General features: G+C 36.3%; 3 protein-coding genes across 5 annotated transcripts; 2 read left to right on the forward strand and 1 right to left on the reverse strand.

The window, feature by feature from the left end:
- The first annotated feature begins 1,576 nt into the window (after nt 1-1,576).
- On the forward strand, nt 1,577-8,618 carry LOC116107439. 2 transcript variants are annotated; one of them, XM_031393713.1, is made up of 9 exons: nt 1,586-1,908; nt 2,069-4,702; nt 4,793-4,896; nt 5,006-5,075; nt 5,228-6,040; nt 6,423-6,625; nt 6,776-6,899; nt 7,208-7,414; nt 7,842-8,618. In XM_031393713.1, exons 1-9 carry the CDS (start codon nt 1,747-1,749, stop codon nt 7,983-7,985), a joined length of 4,461 nt encoding a protein of 1,486 aa, XP_031249573.1. In that variant the 5' UTR covers nt 1,586-1,746; the 3' UTR covers nt 7,986-8,618. The 2 variants fall into 2 exon arrangements, 1 of the variants encoding a protein (XP_031249573.1); XR_004124467.1 differs by lacking the exons at nt 7,208-7,414; nt 7,842-8,618 and having other exon boundaries at nt 1,577-1,908; nt 6,415-6,625.
- Nucleotides 8,619-11,133: 2,515 nt separating this feature from the next.
- Nucleotides 11,134-13,613, forward strand: LOC116107440 (endoglucanase 20-like). The gene is made up of 8 exons (XM_031393714.1): nt 11,134-11,359; nt 11,536-11,748; nt 11,844-12,044; nt 12,131-12,208; nt 12,303-12,455; nt 12,541-12,649; nt 12,757-12,923; nt 13,029-13,613. Exons 1-8 carry the CDS (start codon nt 11,135-11,137, stop codon nt 13,425-13,427), a joined length of 1,545 nt encoding a protein of 514 aa, XP_031249574.1. The 5' UTR covers nt 11,134; the 3' UTR covers nt 13,428-13,613.
- A 4,507-nt stretch (nt 13,614-18,120) lies between these two features.
- Nucleotides 18,121-19,554, reverse strand: LOC116107519 (WRKY transcription factor 22-like). Of its 2 annotated transcripts, none has more exons than XM_031393791.1 (3): nt 19,130-19,554; nt 18,922-19,035; nt 18,121-18,820 (listed from the first exon to the last, which is right to left on the reverse strand). In XM_031393791.1, the coding sequence occupies exons 1-3, from the start codon at nt 19,474-19,476 to the stop codon at nt 18,406-18,408; spliced, it is 876 nt and encodes a 291-aa protein (XP_031249651.1). In that variant the 5' UTR covers nt 19,477-19,554; the 3' UTR covers nt 18,121-18,405. The 2 variants fall into 2 exon arrangements, with proteins under 2 accessions (XP_031249651.1, XP_031249650.1); XM_031393790.1 differs by having other exon boundaries at nt 18,922-19,038.
- Between the last annotated feature and the right edge of the window lie 468 nt (nt 19,555-20,022).

A 20,022-nucleotide genomic window follows, 5' to 3' on the forward strand; every position in this document is an offset into this window, starting at 1 on the left:
TCAATTTCATTGTCGGAAAGATGAGTGAATTAGAGATGATAATGAGATGGACCTCTAAAATTGAAATTCTCTTGTAGATATATTAGTTGAAGATTTGGAAGTTGATCTGCGAGGTTTTATAGTTGAAGAAAACACTATTCTAGATAAAAAATAATAATTCAAAAAGATGTATTGTCCATTCAAGCTTTTGAGATTTGTGACTTATTAAAAAAGATGTATTGTCCATTCAAGCTTTTGAGATTGTGACTTATTCAAAAAGATGTATTGTCCATTCAAGCTTTTGAGATTTGGACTTATTCAAAAAGATGTATTGTCCATTCAAGCTTTTGAGATATGTGGCTTATTCAAAAAGATGTGTTGTCCATTCAAGTTTTGAGATTTGTGGCTCATTCAAAAAGATGTGTTGTCCATTCAAGCTTTTGAGATTTGTGGCTCATTCAAAAAGATGTGTTGTCCATTAAAGTTTTGAGATTGTGGCTTATTCAAAAAGAATGTTGTCCATTCAAGCTTTTGAGATTTGTGACTTATTCAAAAAAGATGTTTATCCATTCAAGCTTTTGAGATTTGTGACTTATTAAAAAGATGTGTTGTCATTCAAGCTTTTGAGATTCGTGGCTTATTCAAAAAAAAAAGTGTTGTCATACAAATACTCAAATTAAGCATTTTTATAAATTATTATTATAAATAATAATCAAATTAATTAAATACAAATACTCAATTAGTGTGATTTTTGGTGTAAAATTTAATACTCAAATTAACTTAATAAATTAAAACAAAAAACAAAAAAAGCAAAATTTAAAAAATATATTTTTTTATTTGTGCTACAGTGTTAATTTGATGCAGCACTGTAGCACCACGACCAAATGGTGCAGTGTTTGGCGTGGGTTAATTTGATGTTTTTTACGCCAAAATGTGGGTTGGAGATGTCCTAAAAAATTATAAAAATTTGAAAAAAATTAAAATTAAAAAACTGAAGAGGAAAAGACCACTACATAACAACATCACCACCGCCACAAACCACCACAAATTTCAAACACTTCTAACCCAAACTGTAAAAAATTATAAAAATTTGAAAAAAATTAAAAATTAAAAAACTGAAGAGGAAAAGACTGGTTCTTGCCTGGCGACCAAAGGGAAAAGAGGGAGAAGAAAAGGAAAAAAGAGAAGGGGAGGAGGGAAAAGACGGAGAAGAAAGGAAAGAAAGAGAAGGGGAAAGAGGGAGGAAGAAAAGTAAAAAAAGAGAAGGGGAGGAGGGAAAAGACGGAGAAAACGAAAGAAAGAGAAGGGAGAGATGAAGAAGAAGAGAAAAAATGAAATAAAAAAACAGGATAAAAAAATTTAGAGATTTATGGATTAATTTAAAATTAATAGATATAAAATTATCATATTGTCTGCAGTTAAAGGGATTTTACTAATAAATTTAGACAGAAAGTGGGTAATTGTTATTTTCAAACCTTTTGGGTACCAAATTGGTTATATGGCAAATCGTTCGGCCAATATAAAAATTGATCAAATGTGATTATCCAAAGTTTTCCTATTGAAAATAACGGATTTGGGTATCCGTAAAAGAGGTAGGTGGGTCTTTTTAGTATTCAAGCCAACCTGCCCATTTACATCCCTATAGTAATTAACGGCACAATTACTAAGTCAGGTAACTTTTAACCGCTGATCAGAACATAATTCGGCCATACTAAGTCACTCACTGCAACTCTGGTCCTGAGTTACATGTGCTAACGAGTTCCGGCCATGAAGTGCCGATCCGTGGCGTGCATTTGGTCGGGCACGCCTCTGGCTCATCGAGTCACAGCCACCGCAGCACTCACTCAACCCCCGACTCTTTACACTGGTGGATCCGATGGCTCCATCTTCTGGTGGGCCGTCTCCTCCGACGACTCCAATTCCAACTTGGTAATTGAACTCACTCCCTTACATAACTATTTGTCTTTCTATATATAAATTGTATTATTTTATGTGCTTCCCACATGTTTGTTAGTTTTTCTGAATGAGAAGTGTTAACTGAATGTTTTGTCAAAGTTTGATTATTTATTATTATTTGTTTTAATTGAAGGAAATTAAACCGGTTGCTATGTTGTGTGGGCATGCTGCGCCAATAGCCGATCTTGGTATTTGTTATCCTACTGTAGTTCCAGGAGAAGATTCAAGTAATGTTGCGGCAAACTCTTGTTTAGATAATGGTGCATTAATAAGTGCGTGTGCTGATGGTGGGTTGTGTGTGTGGAGCAGAAGCAGTGGACATTGTAGACGTAGAAGAAAACTACCCCCCTGGGTTGGCAGTCCATCAATTGTTTGCACACTGCCCTTGACCCCACGATATGTATGTATTGGATGTTGTTTTGACGATGCTAGTCGATTATCTGACCATCATTCTTTTGATTCAGTTGAAGGGGACGAGGTTCAAAATAGGAAACCACCTAAGTGTGCCGTGGTTATTGTTGATACATATGGACTTACCATAGTTCAAACTGTTTTTCATGGCAATTTATCTATATGTAATTTGAAGTTTATGGCTGTAGTTTCAGTGGGTGAGGACAGGGAGAAGCATTCTGCACTCATGGTTGATTCATTTGGTAGGTTGCAATTGGTTCCAATATCAAAGGAGTCCCAACCAGATGGGGAGGGGGGGACTGGATTGCATAAAAGTTCTTCACAGTTGGATATGGCTGCTTGGGCAGATGGGGTTGTTGAGGGAGGACGGCTTGTGTCAGTTGCAACCTGTGGGAATATTATTGCTCTTGTATTTAAAGATCTCTGCATATTTAGGCTGTTGGAAAGTGGCAGTACAATTGGGGAGATTTCTTTTGTGGACAGTCACTTTTGTCTTGTAGGTGATTCTGCTCACTCATATGTTATAGGGTGCATGTTTCTTGAAAGTGGTGATGCTGAGAAAACTGTGGATACCAAAGAAGCCCACGAATCATTTTTGGAATATTTTGCTGTGTGGAATAATAGAGGATTTGTAGTTGTGTACGTCATATCATATATGATTGACAAATTTAAGTGTGATCTTCATTGTGAGATCCCAGCTGTTTCCTATCCCTCTGATGTCAGATATTCCATTTGTTTCATTCAAATTAACCTTTACCTTCTACGTATTGAATCCGTTTGCTTTCATGCTGAAGAACTTTCACAGTGGAGACCACATGTCACAGTTTGGTCCCTACATCAGAAACATGATGGCTATGGAAAGCTCTGCCCTCAGAGTAGAATGGTTGGGAAAGGCATTTCTTTTATTGACTGGATTTCTAAGTCTACTTTGCTTAGTGAAAACGAGGGCTTTGGCAGTGAGAAAACTAATTTAACTTCTTGGCAAAATAGTGGTCCTTGTGACGAAAATGCATATAATAGACCAGTGGATGGTGGAAGTGATGGTTTTGTGTCTAAGGAAAAGGTTGTATCTTCTTCTATGGTTATTTCTGAAAATTTATATGCTCCTTATGCTATTGTTTATGGCTTCTGTAGTGGTGAGATAGAAATTGTACAATTTGATTACTTTGAGGGACTTGATTCACCTGCTACAAGTCCTCGCCAAGGAGTGGATTCACCTGTATCCAGGCAAAGTTTGTCAGGACACTCAGGGGCTGTGCTATGTTTGGCTGCACATCGGCTGGTGGGCAGTGCCAAAGGATGGAGTTTCAATCAGGTTCTTGTTTCTGGAAGTACAGATTGCACGATTCGTATATGGGATCTTGGGACCGGCAATCTTATCACAGTCATGCACCACCATGTGTCTCGAGTTCGCCAAATAATTTTTTGCCCTCCACGAACTGAACATCCATGGAGTGACTGCTTCCTGTCTGTCAGTGAGGACTTTTGCGTTGCTCTTGCTTCTCTTGAGACTTTGCGGGTGGAGAGAATGTTTCCTGGACACCCAAATTACCCTGCAAAAGTTGTTTGGGATGGTCCAAGAGGTTATATTGCTTGCCTTTGTCGGGATCATTCAAGAACATCTGAAGCTATTGATGTTTTATACATATGGGATGTAAAGACAGGTGCTCGAGAGCGAGTCCTTCGTGGAACAGCTTCTCATTCAATGTTCGATCATTTCTGTAAAGGCATCAGTATGAATTCAGTTTCTGGCTCTGTGTTGAACGGGAATACCTCAGTTTCATCTTTACTTCTTCCAATACATGAAAATGAGAGAGGAATCACTTCGTCTAAAATAACTGAGTCCAATACTTCCCAAGCACATGTTACCAAAGGAAATTCAGGAAAAGTATCTGCAAATGTACCCTTTGTTCGTCAAAGGAAAAAGCAACTCATCAAGTGCTCTTCCCCATATCCTGGAATTGCTGCTTTGAGCTTTGATCTTGCGTCATTCATGTTTCCTTATCAGAATCATCAGTCCACCACGAAGAATATAGATAAGCAAGAATTTGTAAATGTGAAGGAACAGGAAACTGGGACACCAAGCCCCCACCATAGTAGTGATGATGGTTCTGATATGCGCGGTTCGTCAACCGTAACCACAGAAGAACATGCCTGGATTAGGTCACTTGATGAATACATGCTTCGTTTTAGCTTGTCATTTTTGCATTTGTGGAATGCAGATAGGGAACTTGATAAGTTGCTAATAAATGACATGAAGCTTAAGAGACCAGAAAACTTTATTGTAGCAGCTGGTTTGCAAGGTGAAAAGGGGTCTTTAACATTGACTTTTCCTGGTTTGAGAGCTATTCTTGAGGTACTTTGGATAAATCTTTTTGAATAGTGGATTTGTTTTCTTGTTTGACTTAAACTTCAACCTTCCCTGAGATTTTGATTGACATTTCAGCTTTGGAAATCATCATCAGAGTTTTGTGCAATGAGGTCATTGACTATGGTATCCCTTGCTCAACGTATGATTAGCTTGTCTCACTCCAGTTCTGCAGCTAGCAGGTTTTAAGATGTTTGCAGAATGAGCATTCCTGGTCTTTTCCATTGACTAAAATCATGTACCCCTTTATCACAAATATTGCTGACATTTTTTTCTGATTGGTTTTTGCAGTGCGTTAGCAGCCTTCTACACTCGTAATTTTGCTGAAAAATTTCCTGAAATAAAGCCGCCATTACTTCAGGTTGCATCTTGTTCTAGTGATGTCTTTGTTCTATGACCTAACTAAAGTCAGAAACTTATTTCATGCTTGATTGTTTTTGTAATCTACAACAACATTAGTTGTGGTTTAACTCTAGTTTATTTGTTGCCACTGTTTGCTTCTCTGTTTTACAGCTCTTTGTGAGTTTCTGGCAAGATGAAAGCGAACATGTACGTATGGCTGCACGCTCTTTATTCCACTGTGCTGCCTCTCGAGCAGTTCCTCTCCCGCTTCGTAGTCTAAAAGCAGCTGGTGATGCAAAACTTGTGAGGTCTCTGTCTACAGCTGGAGATGATGAACATTATATATCAAACAGAGAAGTAACATCTACTAATGGATCAGATTCTGAATTGACGCCGGAATCACAAAGGATTTCTCAGGTTGAGGAATCTAAATCACTTGCATGGCTGGAATCATATGAAGTGCAAGATTGGATTTCTTGCGTTGGAGGAACAAGTCAAGATGCAATGACTTCTCATATCATCGTTGCAGCAGCATTGGCTATTTGGTACCCTAGCCTTGTGAAGCCAACTCTTGCCATGCTGGTTGTACATCCATTGATGAAGCTGGTTATGGCAATGAATGAGAAATATAGTTCCACTGCAGCAGAGCTGCTTGCAGAAGGTATGGAGAGTACATGGAAGACATGCATTGTTTCTGAAATACCTCATCTAATTGGAGATATATTCTTCCAGATAGAGTGTGTAAGTAGTCCATCAGTTAACTCATCTGCAGAACATCCAGCTGTACCAGGATCAATTCGGGAGACCTTGGTTGGAACTCTTCTTCCAAGTCTGGCAATGGCTGATATTCTAGGTTTTTTTAATGTAGTAGAAAGCCAAATCTGGTCTACCGCATCTGATTCACCTGTTCACCTGGTATCTCTCATGACTGTTGTCAGGGTTGTGCGTGGTTCTCCAAGAAGCTTAGCTCAGTACCTTGATAAGGTCAGTAGAGCTAATTCATTTAAGCAACTCCTTGTCAGCCCTTGATATAAAATAAATATGAAAAAATATGTTTCAGTACCTTGAAGAAGGTCAGTTTGTCCATAGGATTCTTGTTTTTAATCAATTTGCCTTTCTTTCTTTTTTTTTTTTTTTTTTTTTTTTTTTAATTCATCCTATTAGTAGTTTTCTTGTGTATTTCCATACAATATGGGCATTGATTTGCTTCGTTCCCCAAAATTTTTATCTGCTTCCATTTCCTTTTGTTTTTGGATGAACCATCTTTTCATCTTTATAATTTGGTTGCAATACTGAGAAAATTATTTAAAGAACTCAAATCACATTTTACCTTTAATCTTTATGTGACATTTGGACAGATTTGCAGGTGGTTAACTTCATTTTACAAACTATGGACCCTGGAAACTCAGTCATGCGCAGAACTTGCCTTCAAAGTTCAATGACAGCATTAAAGGAAGTTGTACGTGTATTTCCTATGGTAGCCCTGAATGACACATCAACTAAATTGGCTGTTGGGGATGCAATTGGAGAGATTAAGAATGCAAGCATTCGAATATATGACGTGCAAAGGTATCAAAAGGTTTCCTTTAGAATCTGGTTTTGTTCAAATGTTATATCATTGAATTATTTTGACTGTCCTGCTTGTTTGCAACTTGCGTTTGGGATAACCAAAGAGGTAATTATTGCTTGAACTCAGTCTATTTTTGATTTTCAATGTAGTGTGACAAAATTAAAAGTCTTGGATGCAAGTGGACCTCCTGGACTTCCAAGTTTGCTTTCAGGAACATCAGAAACAATGGTAACTACTGCGATTTCAGCACTGAGCTTTTCACCAGATGGAGAGGTACATCTAATTAGTTTAAGGCCCCTTAAACACCAATACACCACGTTTTCTGATACCATGAGCAACCTTCTTGTTAACTTGTGAGATCATTTTCATGTGCACATGCATTCTGCGATTCGAAGTATGATATTATTCTTGTGCTAGTCAAATATGAAGTTCATTCCATGTTGTCAATCAACTTCTGCATGTTAACTTTGTCATGGATACTGTGGATAGTGAAAAGCTTCTGAGTTAATCATTAATATCTGTTGACTAGGGATGAATTCCAATTTGTTGGTCTGATGGTGTCTTTCTCTGACAAATCTCAGGGACTGGTTGCTTTTTCCGAGCATGGTTTGATGATTAGATGGTGGTCATTGGGAACTGTATGGTGGGAGAAACTGAGCAGAAACTTGGTTCCAGTTCAATGCACCAAACTTATATTTGTCCCTCCATGGGAGGGATTCTCACCGAATACTTCTAGGTCTAGCATAATGGCAAGCGTAATGGGACATGATAAAGAGGCCAGTTTGCAGGTAATTTTCTTTTGTTGACAGTAGCGTTAATAATCATATCCATTAGATATTAACTGCATACTATCTGCCTATCTGGTCTGTCTTGTTGGCCTTGATTCAATTATGCCACTGGTGAACAATTCAGCTATAATATTTACAAAACTGCATGGTATCTGGTTGGACATGGTGGTTTTGTTTATTAAAAAGATAAGGTAGAAATATTGAAGTATTTTCAAGCAATCTGCCCAAATAAATTGGAGAATCTTGTTTAACAGCAAAGACAATCTGTAATTATATATATGCATAATTAAATAGTGTTATAATACTCGCAAACAGCCTGTTCCTAGTTGATCAGTTGCTTTAGATGCTTTTAACTATATTAACCATGTAAAAACAGCACTCCTACTGTTCCTTCTGAAGCATAATATTTGCTTTCTTCTTTTTATAGGAGACCACAAAGAGTTTGAGCTATGCGGACAGCTTGAAATCATTGATTCATAATCTTGACCTCTCTTACCGGTTGGAATGGGTTGGTGAACGTAAGATACTTCTGACAAGACACGGTCTTGAATTAGGCACCTTCCAGTTATAAGCATCCTATCCTGTAGATTCTTATGGAGTGGATTGCAGACAGTCTTCTTTATGGTTTAAAGTTAAGAGGTCTTCTTAGGGTTGCATAGTTCCAGATGCAGTTTTCTCTAGAAGAGCATTGTTTTCAAGATTTATGTCTGTGCTGGTGCTGGTTTGGTAGACTGATAAGAAGTTTGCTACATGAAGCATGAACAATTCAACTCAATTCTTCTGTGTTTGCTACAAGTAGATATCAGCGCATAATAATGTAAGTTATGTAACTATTCATTTACCAAATTTTGAATTGGTTGGAGGGGAATCCGATTGCCCTGGTCCTTCCTATTCCTATATGCTCTGCCCTGCCGGAAGATTTCATGTACTTTTGTATGAATTCTAGCATTAGATTGCTAAATTAATGAGAATGCACATGCTGTTCATCAGCATTCATATTCTTTTACGCAAAAGCCTTTACCATGGAGGTCCATTAGCACACGTATATCATTATCATCCCAACATCATCACCTCGGAAATGGGCTCATTATCTCATTACCATTGATATTTTCCAAAACTAAAATATGGGATTTTCCTATCCCATGTTCATAATATTTGAGCATGTACTATAACAATGTAATTGACTGAAAATTGGCCTCATTTTTCAAAAGTCGATATTGGACAAAGTCTTAGCAGTGTTGGATATTATATCACAATAGATGCGTGTTTGGGCTGGTACAAGTAACTTGTAAAATAAACAACCAATTTGAACTACTTTTGCTCTATATGCGAAGAACTTTATGGTCATATCTCATAAACCCATGTCACATTCATTCATATGACATCAAATAATTGAATCCCATTGAACTTTACTGCACCAAAATTCATTCCCATTAAACCTTCAAAGAAAAACCTAACCCAGTTTGCCAATTAAAGAGTTGGCTTGTGACGAAAGAGAAAAGGCATGCATTCTCTGTTGCATACTTATTTCATTATTCGATAACTTCCTCATGGAAATGGGATGTCATCTACGAAAAGATTTATAAATGCAGCCAGCTTAAGACCTTGAGCATGTGAAATCAATAAAAAAGAGTTCAGAAAAATCTTGTACGTTATTCATTTTTTAATGTTTTTGAAAGGTAGGACCATCTTGCATACGCGTTAGTCACTTGGAACGGTTATAAGATCATCTCTAATCATAAATACCTAATTAGTGCAAGTTTCACATTAAATTATTGTGATTTTTGGTGTATTTCACTATTGCATCTCCATATATTAATAATTAACAATTAATTTATTTCACTAATTATTTATATATATATATTAATTAAATATTAGGAATGATATTTTTATTAACTAATAATTACTTTGAAAATTATACTAATTTAATAAAATTAAGTATTTATTTAATCAAATAAATATTACATTTAATATAGAAAAACATTACATTTAATATAAAATACCACAAAAAAAAAAAATAATAATAGCACAAAAGTAAAATTCTATATTGATAGTAATTTAATTTTTCGAATTAGTATATTCTTCCTACAAATGATCAATTAATGCATTTCGAAGAGCATGGTGAGCCTCTGTATCTTTGATTTGTCTTATATCGAACAAGAAAATTTTGAAATCGAACATTTTCATCTGTGACAATTTTAACTTCGAGAGTTGACGCTTCCATCTGATTCTCAATCGATGTATCAACATTACGATCATTTTTTTATTTTTCATCATTTTTTGAATTATATAATTATTATGAATTTATTATTATAAATATTAATATAAATAATAATCAAATTAACATAAATACAAATAACAAAAATAAGAAAATAAAATATATTTTATAGTATATGAACAGTCCCACATCAAGTTAGTGTAAGTGAACAATGTCATGTCAAATTTAACATGATACTGTTCACTTACACCAATTTAGTGTAGTGTTTGGCATTGGGTTGGAACACGTTTTCTACATCATTTTAGTGTTTTAGCGTTGGGTTGGAGATGCCTTAGGCAATACGTGAAGACAACGAATGTTTCTTAGCGCTAATTTAGGATTCTGATTGGAATATGGGAGTTGACACAATTGCAAAACCACCATTCCTGATTCTCCATACAATTATTCATCCAAAGAAAAGAAAAGACCAGCCTTAATAATTGCTATTGAAGTCTTGCTTTGAGTTCTCCTTTGAAGCATTAAACCAAACTATATATAAACTTATAATCGTCATATAAGTTCACGATGGTTTATGGTCATTTAAATTGAGATTTCAGAAATTATATGAGATGGGCTAGAGTATGTTAGGAAGAAGTGTTGTAAATGGAATTAAAATATAAGTTGGTGCAAAAGTGGACTAATTAAACCGAGTAAAAGATGGGGTTATTTAGTGTTTTAAGAGGAAAACCCGTTAACAAATAGAAGGAAATTGTTAGTGTGGATAAAGAGTTCCACCCGAACAAAAAAGACACGAACCTTGTGTGAACATGGAATAAGTTAATATAACTAGTTTTTTTCAATTTTCCCGTTCAAGAAAATCTCTTGTATGATGCATTCTAATCTCAACTCTTCCTTATCTTTTTTATTATTATTTTATGATCGGAGTATTCGAATTAGCTTATGCATACCTCAATTAATCTTTGGAGTCATTAATTTTTTAGACAATATGGTTCGAACTCAATAAATTAATGAATTGAACAAACATTCTTGATCGCCGAACCATTCTATCGGGGGTTTAACTCTTACTTCCTCTCAAATTGAACACTCTTAATCCACTAATTTCACCTCTAGAAAAACCTCCAAAATCTTAGAATCTTCAATTATTGTAGCCTAGATCGTGCAACAGTATGCGATAGCTCACTTAATTTGACTTTTGAATCCTCTTGCCGTCACTCAAAACTTCACGCAAAGCCCATCGGGCTATGTCACTTCATCAGATTCTCAAAAACATCCTGATATCCATAACAGTTTTTGCTTCAAAATTGTAAACTTTACCAAAGAATCTAATTCTAATTCAACATGTCATACCAAAAAGAAATAATGAAGCTGTTCCTTGTACATAATATTAATGGTAAATGTAATAACACCACCAACCAAGGGCATATCTAGCTTATATCTCTATAAATACCAACCAGCACAAATTAATGTAACTGGGAAATTATATAGAGAGCTACATGTTAATTATGGGAGGTGGTGAATGTTTTAGGCTGGCCTTATTTTTTCTCTTGGCTAGTTACAATGTTCTAGCCATAGAAAATAAAGGGTTGTGCTCATCAGCTTTTGATTATAAAGATGCACTTGAAAAAGCAATTCTGTTTTTTGAAGGGCAACGCTCAGGGAAGTTGCCGGCAAGCCAGAGAGTGGAGTGGAGGGGAAACTCTGCACTCTCTGATGGCGAGCCTGATAATGTATTAACTGTTAATTACTTAATGAAATGAACTGCTTCTAGTTCTAGATGGTTTGTTAGACAAAGACTATGAAAGTGATAAATAATCATTTCTTGATAATTTAAGTTAATTTATGTTAGTTTGACAGAAGTGAATTTCATAGCTTATAGCTAAGTTGGGGTTCAAATTTTTGGCAGGTTAATTTGAGAGGAGGCTATTATGATGCTGGAGATAATGTCAAATTCGGATGGCCCATGGCATTTACTGTCAGCTTGTTGAGTTGGACAGCCGTTGAGTACTCAAAAGAGATCTCCTCAATCAAGCAGCTTGACGACCTACGTAGAGCAATTCGATGGGGCACAAACTTCATACTGCGAGCTCATACTTCGCCCACCACGCTGTATACTCAGGTCCTTTTCATCTCCCTTTTTGTTATATGCTTCATAGATTATTTTTATTAGGATCATAATTGATTTGAGGTTTATACTTGAATTCGTTTTGATAGGTGGGAGATGGAAATGCGGATCACCAGTGTTGGGAGAGGCCAGAAGACATGGACACTGCTAGAACACTTTACAAGATAACTTCTGATTCACCAGGCTCTGAGGCAGCAGCTGAGGCTGCTGCTGCTCTTTCTGCTGCTTCAATTGTTTTCAAAACCGTTGATTCCAACTACTCTTCCAGTCTTTTAAGTCATTCAAAATCGGTAAAGTTGCAGCTTCATTACATTTATGCCCACCAAAATTAATTATGCGTTTCACTAACTTAATATTGAAGATGTTACGTACACAGCTGTTTGACTTTGCGGACAAATATAGGGGATCTTACAAGGATTCTTGCCCTTTCTACTGCTCTTACTCAGGATATCAGGTAAAGATGAAAACTACATGTTAAAATTTTTGTTAATTAAGCTTTTTGATCACTATTAGCTTCCTATATTGATGGCTTCTCAAACGTGAATAAGGATGAATTATTATGGGCTGCGGCGTGGCTATACAAGGCAACTGGTGATGAGACGTACTTGACCTATGTCTTGAGCAACCAAGGATGGAGTCAAGCAGTTTCTGAGTTTAGTTGGGACAATAAATTTGCTGGAGCTCAGATGTTACTAGCTAAGGTATATTTAGTCACATGGTATAATAAAAATTTTATCTTTTTCCTTAAGAAAACTGGTAAAGGAAGTAATAAAAGTTTCTGTTCAGGAATTTTACAGTGGAATGAATGATTTGTCTAAGTTTAAGACGGACATGGAATCATTTGTATGTGCATTGATGCCAGGAAGTAGCTCTCTGCAGATTAAAACAACTCCAGGTTCAATTCTCTAATAACTATCAAAATCGTTTAATCATATATATACAAGGTTTCCCACAGCTCAAAGAAATCAATTCTGATGAGAAACTTTTCTGGCATGTTTGTAGGTGGGCTTTTGTATATTAGAGATAGCAGTAATTTACAATATGTTACAAGCTCTTCCATGCTGCTATTTTTCTACTCCAAAACCTTGAATGCAACTCCTATTGGAGGAATCCAATGTGGTTCTGTGCATTTATCTGCCTCTGAAATCGGTGCCTTCGCAAAATCACAGGTAGAGATCTAACCTCTCTGTTAGTGTTAACAATATGAACACATAGCAGGGTCAGATGAACTTTATAATGCTCACAGAAGTCTCTACTTTATGTATGGTTTCCAGGTAGACTACATTCTTGGAAACAACCCCATGAAGATGTCATATATGGCAGGCTTCGGCAGCAAATTCCCATTGCAGGTTCACCACAGAGGTGCATCCATTCCCTCGATCCGAGTTCTCCCAGGAAAAGTAAATTGTAACGACGGCTACTCACGCTATTACAATTCTGGAAAACCAAATCCAAATATTCATGTAGGTGCAATTGTTGGTGGCCCAGATTCAAATGATCACTTTAATGATGCGAGATCAGACTACTCCCACGCTGAACCTACCACTTACATGAATGCTGCTTTTGTTGGTTCTGTGGCCGCTTTGCTTACTCAAACTCAAACTCAAACCGAACAAGAATGTTTGCAATTCTTGCGGGTTAACACTCCCGTCAGTCCCGTGCATACGGTTTAACCACATATTTATAGTTAGTACTAACAAAAATCGAGATCATAGAATCTCTAGTGTTGTAATATGTAAAGTTATGGGAAGTCCTAATGTTGAAGAAATAAAGATACATATATATGTAAAATAAATTAAATAATTATAAGACAAATATGCAGGGATGTTGTATAAGTTTATAGGGAATAATTTATATAAGTGGTGTGTATTTGTAGCATTAGTCTACTGAAAAGTGCAAATATCATTTGTGGACAAAATTTTAGAAAACTCAAAAAATAATACACTAAAGGGAAATAACAATGTAAAAAGGTAAGCATTTATAAGGGTAAAAATGTTATTTGACAATTTTGTAATATTTGATAATTATTTATAATTTTAAAAATATCTATCATTAAAAAAATAAATTAAAATAATAATAATAATTAATTAGTAAACATTTATAAAAAAAAAAAAAAAAAAGGCAACTGAATAACCTTTTGCCTTTTGGTGAATCTAACCCTAACAAGTATGTTGTGCCAAAAAAGTCACACTGATGTCAGCTCAACAAGTGCCTAAAAGACAAAGTGCTATTAAGCCTATACTGCCTCAAAGATATTTTATACCAACCCTATCTCATTTAAGATAAGGATGAATGAGAGCTCTCCAGGTGTCAAGGCAACTTGCAAAATCACTCATTACATTGATCTCAAAGGTGTATAAATGAACACCTCTCTTCGTAAAAGGAGAGGTTAGACATGTGAAAGTTAGACACATGAGAGCTTATTTTTCTCTATAAACAAAGTATTTCTCCATCTTTGTACGCCTTACAGGCAATATCATGGAAATCGTCAAAGAATAATAAAATAACAGTAGATGTAGGATTTGCTTTAAGCATCCGAACTATTGTAAAAACCTTTCTTGTCAATCTTTTATTTATGTTTTTGCAAACATATATCATCTCAACACTATAAACACTTCTTCATTTTCTATTCACGTGTAATTTTTAAGTTAGCTTAACATTTTGCACGTGCGAGTAGTTGGTGTAAAAAATCAAGCATCAACAGTTTGGCGCTAGAAAGAGGGCATGATTCACATCAGCTCTCCATGTTTTTCTAGCAAGCCTCAAAATCTTCACGTCATCTGATGTGGAGATCCGAGCAGGATAAAGTTTGAATCTGGCAATGTGATAAACACAAGAGTTGTAGCCCTTCGAGTTATCTTTCCAATGGTCCAAGAAACATCCAAATTCGAGATATACAGCTCAAGTTACTGTCAAAATACTGAAGCTTGTTCCGCATCAGAGCTCTCAGATCACGTGGTTAGATCGCAGATCGCACGCATTATAGCTCTCATATTGCGTGGCCAGATCACAGATCGCACACATTAGATTGTTTTGATCTTCAGCTTCAGATCACTAATCTTTAGCTTTAAATCGCAGATTGCACACTCAAATCTCTCTGATCTTTTAGCTTCAGATCGCGTGGCTAGATTGTAGATTACATGCATCAGAGCTCTCAAATCGCGTGGTCAAATCAAAGATCGCACGGTCAAATCAAAGATCGCATGCTCAGATCGCTCTGATCTTTAGCTTTAGATTGGTGGTCAAATCGCAGATCGCACGCTCAGATCGTTCTAATCTTTAACTACAAATCGCTGATCTTTAGCTTCAGATCGCATGGCCAGATCGCATGCTCAAATTGCTTTGATCTTCAGCTATAGATCGCTGATCTTAACCTTCATATCGCGTGGCCAGATCGAAGATCGCACACTCAGATCGCTTTGATCTTCATCTTCAGATCGCGTAGTCAGATCACAGATCGCATTATTATATCGCTCTAATTTTCAGCTCTCGGATCGTGTCGTCAGATCGCACACATCCGATTTCTCAGATCGCTCGTTCAAGATTGTTGAGATCACGCGTTCAGATAATTTAGATCGCGCTTAAATCGTTGATCTTACGTTCTCAAATCAAGCTTCGCGCTTTTTGATCGAACTTCCTATGTTCTCAGATTAAGCCTCGCGCTTTCTGATCGAACTCCTTGTGTTCTCATATCAAGCCTTGCGCTTTCTAATCGAGCATCTTGTGTTCTCAAATCAAGCCTTGAGCTTTCTGATCGAACTTCTTGTGTTCTCAGATCAAGCCTCGCGCTTTCTGATCGAACTCCTTGTGTTCTCAGATCAAGCCTCGCACTTTTTTATCGAACTTCTTGTGTTCTCAGATGAAGCTTTGCGCTTTCTGATCAAACTCCTTCTGTTTTTTTTATTGAACTCCTTAAACTCTTAGATCGCAAAGAGCTCTCAAGCTCTTAGATCGTAAAGAGCTTTTGAGTTCTCAGATCGAGCTCCTTATGATCTCAGATCAAGCTCCTTATGCTCTCTGATTGAGCTCATAAGCTCGCTCATTTGCTTGAGATCGTGTGCATCAGATAGTTTAGATCGCATGCCTTAGATTCTCAGGTCGAGCTCCTATCAGATCGCGATCAACTCCTAGCTCTCAAATTGTGATCAACTCTTAGCTCTGAGATTGTGAATAGCCTCAGGTCATGCTCTTAACTCTCAGATCACGATTAGTTCTCAGTTCTCAGTTGCGACTAGTTGCCAGCATTAGAAAAAATACGTAGAAAACTCAAAACAGCCCCAAAACATGCCAAAACGAAGGATTTTGGCCCTGAAATGGCCCCAACCAGGTTTTCAAGTTGTTAAGACGTAGAGCTTGGAATGAGCTTTATGTGGATATCTTTCAGGCTCCAAAACTCCTCCTGGATCAAAAGTTATGGTTGTTTTAAGTTGGCTTGTTCGTTTAAGGCCTCTAAGCCGTGCATTTTGGGCTTTTGACGTCAGCAATTTATCTACTAAAAATTTTATGTCTGTTATCAGATCGTGCTTAGATTGCAGTCATAGCTTTCAGCACCCGATTGCGTCAGGCATAGTTCGAGCTCTTTAGCTCGAGACTACAGCCTATAGTGCGACAATCATTCAGATCTAAGGAATGAGTTTTTGAAGTGCAATTACGCACTCCAAAAACTGGGGGGGGGGGGGGGGGGGGGGGAAGAGGGGGACACTGATGTCAGCTCAACAAATGCCTAAAAGACAAAGTGTAGTAGCTATCAAGCCCATACCGCCTCAAAGATATTTTATACCAACCCTATCTCATTTTAAAATAAGGATGAATGAGAACTCTCCATGTGTCAAGACAACTTGCAAAAGCACTCATTATATTAACCTTAAATGTGTATAAATGGGCACCTCTCTTCGTAAAAGGAGAGGTTAGACATATGAGAGTTAGACACATGAGAGCTAGACACATGAGAGCTTATTTTTCTCTGTAAACAAAGTATTTCTCCATCTTTGTATGCCTTATAGGCAATATCATGGAATAGTCAAAGAATAATAAAATAACAGTGGATGTAGGATTTACTTTAAGCATCAAAACCACTATAAAAACCTCTATTGTCAATCTTTTATTTATGTTTCTGCAAACATATATCATTTCAGCACCATAAATACTTCTTCATTTTCTATTTACGTGTAATTTCTAAGTTAACTTAGCACTTTGCACGTGCGAATAGTTGGTGTCAAAAATTAAGCATCAACAAAGTATTTAACTTTTTTTTTTAGTTTATGACATTTATATCTTTTAATTTAATATTTTCTCTTAAATTTAATGATATATAATTAATATTTTTTCTTAACATAAATTTTCTACAACTAATAGTGTTTTGTCCATTTCAAGCACTTAATTCAAATAAGTGTTTTTGCAGTTCTAGAAACATTATCGGCAAATTGATATTTGCTCTGTTGAATGACAAACCCTTTAGCTATTGAGGTTAATTATATCCAAAGGTCTTGTATTCAAGTTGCGGGAGAGTTACTTATCACATTTGTGTACTTACCTTGATTCATTGGGTTTGTAGATTAGGTAGGCTCGGCTGACACTTATGCCTGAATATCTCAATTATTTATTAAAAAAGAAAAGAGCAATGTTAGTTTTACAAAGACATGTACAAAGGAGGTATACAAAGACAATCTCCACACTTGATTTTCATGATTTCTTTCTCTCTCTCTTTCTCTTCTTTTATTTTTTCTTTATTTTTTTCTTCTGGCTGATGTCACTTTATAGCTCTCTTTGTATAAGTGTATGTAAGGATAATATTTTAAAAAAAAATAAAAACCACTAATGAAAGATCAAGTATGAACTAGTTATGATTCTCCTTTCTCCTATGACCTATCTCTGTTGAACTTCTAGACACATAATTACTTATAATAATATTAGTAAAAAATTAAGGGAAAGGATTCATCTGATTGGGTTTCAGAGGAACATCAGTTCCTTTCCGCTTCATTAATTTATGTAATTATCATTTGTCTCTGTCGGTGATGTAATAAGTTATAGGCATCAAACTAAAATAGAATATAACTGCAATCCCTGTACGTATAGCCTGAATTTAAAAATTTCCATCCTTTTGCAGATGAAATTGATATTATATTTGATACAACACTTGAAGTTGAAAGGCAATGACTTGACTGGTTGCAGGAAATATATGGCTAATTGTATAACATGGTGTTAGGTAGATAATTAAAGCTTATCCAGGATTTAATTAAATAACACTGGCTAGCTGTCGTTTTTGCTTACAGTTAGGGAGTCGGCGTGGGCAATAAGTATGCAGAAATCAATATTTAAATAAGAAAAAAGAAAAAATCCAAGTTTATTGAGGACAATTATACCAGCCATTCAAATTAAATTGCTTAATTCCTTGTGGGAGCTTCTGTTAAAAATAAGATCAGCAAGAAAACCTATCTTTGTCGGTATTCGGAAAACAATGAACTTGGAACCGACTTTCTTGACATTCAGTATTAACTATTGCCTACAATACAAGATATAAATTTGTCACGAGGATGATGAATTATACAAAACCAAGTTACGGAACAAGAAAAAGAAGTAATTTACTGTGTCAAAACTGCAAATTTGACCAATTACAAGATACTGCCACTTATGGTTTATCTGGTGAAATAATTAGGTGTCCGGAAACTGATCCAATAAAAGTCCTAAATCTTCCAGGCTTGAAAAAAATTCATCGTTAAAAATTGAATCGGGCATGGCAATTTCGTTTTCTTCTCCGTCTTCAGAAACGTGTTCATTCTCCTTTTTAAAGCTTTCCTGGTGTACAGACTCGTCTTCAGTGGATGTCAGCGAAGGAGTTACTGGGGAAAGACCTGATTGTACTTGATCTGTTTGCTCATTCTTGGCCGGAGTTCCTTGCGTTGAAGACTTGCTTCGGGTGCTTCCTGCGAGGGAGTTTCTCCGTGTTGGGTGGCCGTGGTTGTGCTCGGCACTGTACGTTATGATAAATATACTTGGATCTGTGCTGCTTCTTTCAACTTGTTTCCTTGCTAAACATCCTTTGGAACTGCTGCACCTGTAATAGCTCCTGCATGTTTTTAAACCAGAATTAGGTCTTCGTACATATTTATTCAAATATGACTTTCAAGATTGTTATAATGAACTTGTTGCAAAAGATCGTTGCTTTACCTTGGATGAGATGATCCCTTAATGGGTTTCTGTCCGTACTTACGCCAAGCCCACATATCAGACGAAAGACCATCGGCTGTTACCTGTTTCACTTCTCTTTTCTGTTGATTCTTCCTGCTGAAACAAAAGGATGAAATCAATAATTCTGATAAACCTGTACACGTCTCAAAACTAATATGCAGTTCATAAACTAAATGAATATACTAACCCTCTTTTCGGTTTGGCTGCTTGATCGGTATCACCAGTGCTATTTGAAGAACCAGAAAGAGACTGTTGCTTTCTCAGCTTCTTAGGCTTCTCAACTTCATCAGGAACCGAAATGGGACTGGTGGTGAGGATGGTTTGCGGATAGAAGGGCTTGTAAAGCTCATCTAATTCATTTATAATCGTTGTGGTTTCACAAATATCAGGAAATTTAAAAAGGGCATCTTGTTGAGGACTCAAAGGAGAAAAACAAGATGTTGTGTCGTCCATGGAGTTTGGGGCCTCACCGACGTTGCAGCCTCGCACTATTGCTTGCAAATCCCAGTCCATGCAAACAAACTCGTTCATCATCAAGCACAAAAACCGATCAGCTGTAGAATTATAAAGACAGATAGAAGAAGAGAAAATTACGCGGCTACAGTCTTTAGATTTTCAGAGAATCCAAGCATGGATGATATTAATGACCGATTTTGCTTATATATTGGAGAAAAGTTGAAAACAATATATTTTCTGTACTTGAAGCCGCTGTTTCGAAGTTTTGTTTCTTCCTTTTAAACCGGCTTTGTACCTCCATTCGGTTGACTTTTTGAAAAGTCAACCAGTGCCCAGCTTGGAAAACTATTAAAAAAAAAAGAAGAAGAAGAATTTAGATAAAATCTCGTCCCCCATAACACACTTCACGCGCATGGACTTCTTTAATTGGCCCATTTTTATTTTTAGTCAATTAATAAACAATATTAACAATAATATTATATGCATGACGTCCAATTGTTATCAATAAAACCTTATCATAAAAATTGCAATTGGGAAAATATCTAAATGAATATGCAGAGTTAACCCAACCGTCAGAATAGCGGTTAAGAAAATTTGTTCTTTTTTTTTTTTTTTTGTTTTTAG

This window comes from Pistacia vera, unplaced genomic scaffold (genome assembly GCF_008641045.1).
Source record: "Pistacia vera cultivar Batoury unplaced genomic scaffold, PisVer_v2 Contig539, whole genome shotgun sequence".
NCBI lineage: Eukaryota > Viridiplantae > Streptophyta > Magnoliopsida > Sapindales > Anacardiaceae > Pistacia > Pistacia vera.

What these genes read in the sequence shown, in the direction of transcription:
- LOC116107439 (XM_031393713.1), top strand. Translation starts at nt 1,747, where the DNA reads ATGAAGTGCCGATCCGTGGCGTGCATTTGGTCGGGCACGCCTCTGGCT. An exon ending in TCCAGTTCTGCAGCTAGCAG is followed by an intron (nt 4,897 to 5,005) that starts GTTTTAAGATGT and finishes TGGTTTTTGCAG; the next exon opens with TGCGTTAGCAGCCTTCTACA. An exon ending in GCTTTTCACCAGATGGAGAG is followed by an intron (nt 6,900 to 7,207) that starts GTACATCTAATT and finishes GACAAATCTCAG; the next exon opens with GGACTGGTTGCTTTTTCCGA.
- LOC116107519 (XM_031393790.1), bottom strand. Translation starts at nt 19,476, where the DNA reads ATGATGAACGAGTTTGTTTGCATGGACTGGGATTTGCAAGCAATAGTG. An exon ending in GCAGCCAAACCGAAAAGAGG is followed by an intron (nt 19,039 to 19,129) that starts GTTAGTATATTC and finishes CTTTTGTTTCAG; the next exon opens with CAGGAAGAATCAACAGAAAA. An exon ending in AAGGGATCATCTCATCCAAG is followed by an intron (nt 18,821 to 18,921) that starts GTAAAGCAACGA and finishes AAAAACATGCAG; the next exon opens with GAGCTATTACAGGTGCAGCA.
- LOC116107440 (XM_031393714.1), top strand. Translation starts at nt 11,135, where the DNA reads ATGGGAGGTGGTGAATGTTTTAGGCTGGCCTTATTTTTTCTCTTGGCT. An exon ending in CTGATGGCGAGCCTGATAAT is followed by an intron (nt 11,360 to 11,535) that starts GTATTAACTGTT and finishes AATTTTTGGCAG; the next exon opens with GTTAATTTGAGAGGAGGCTA. An exon ending in GTGCCTTCGCAAAATCACAG is followed by an intron (nt 12,924 to 13,028) that starts GTAGAGATCTAA and finishes TATGGTTTCCAG; the next exon opens with GTAGACTACATTCTTGGAAA.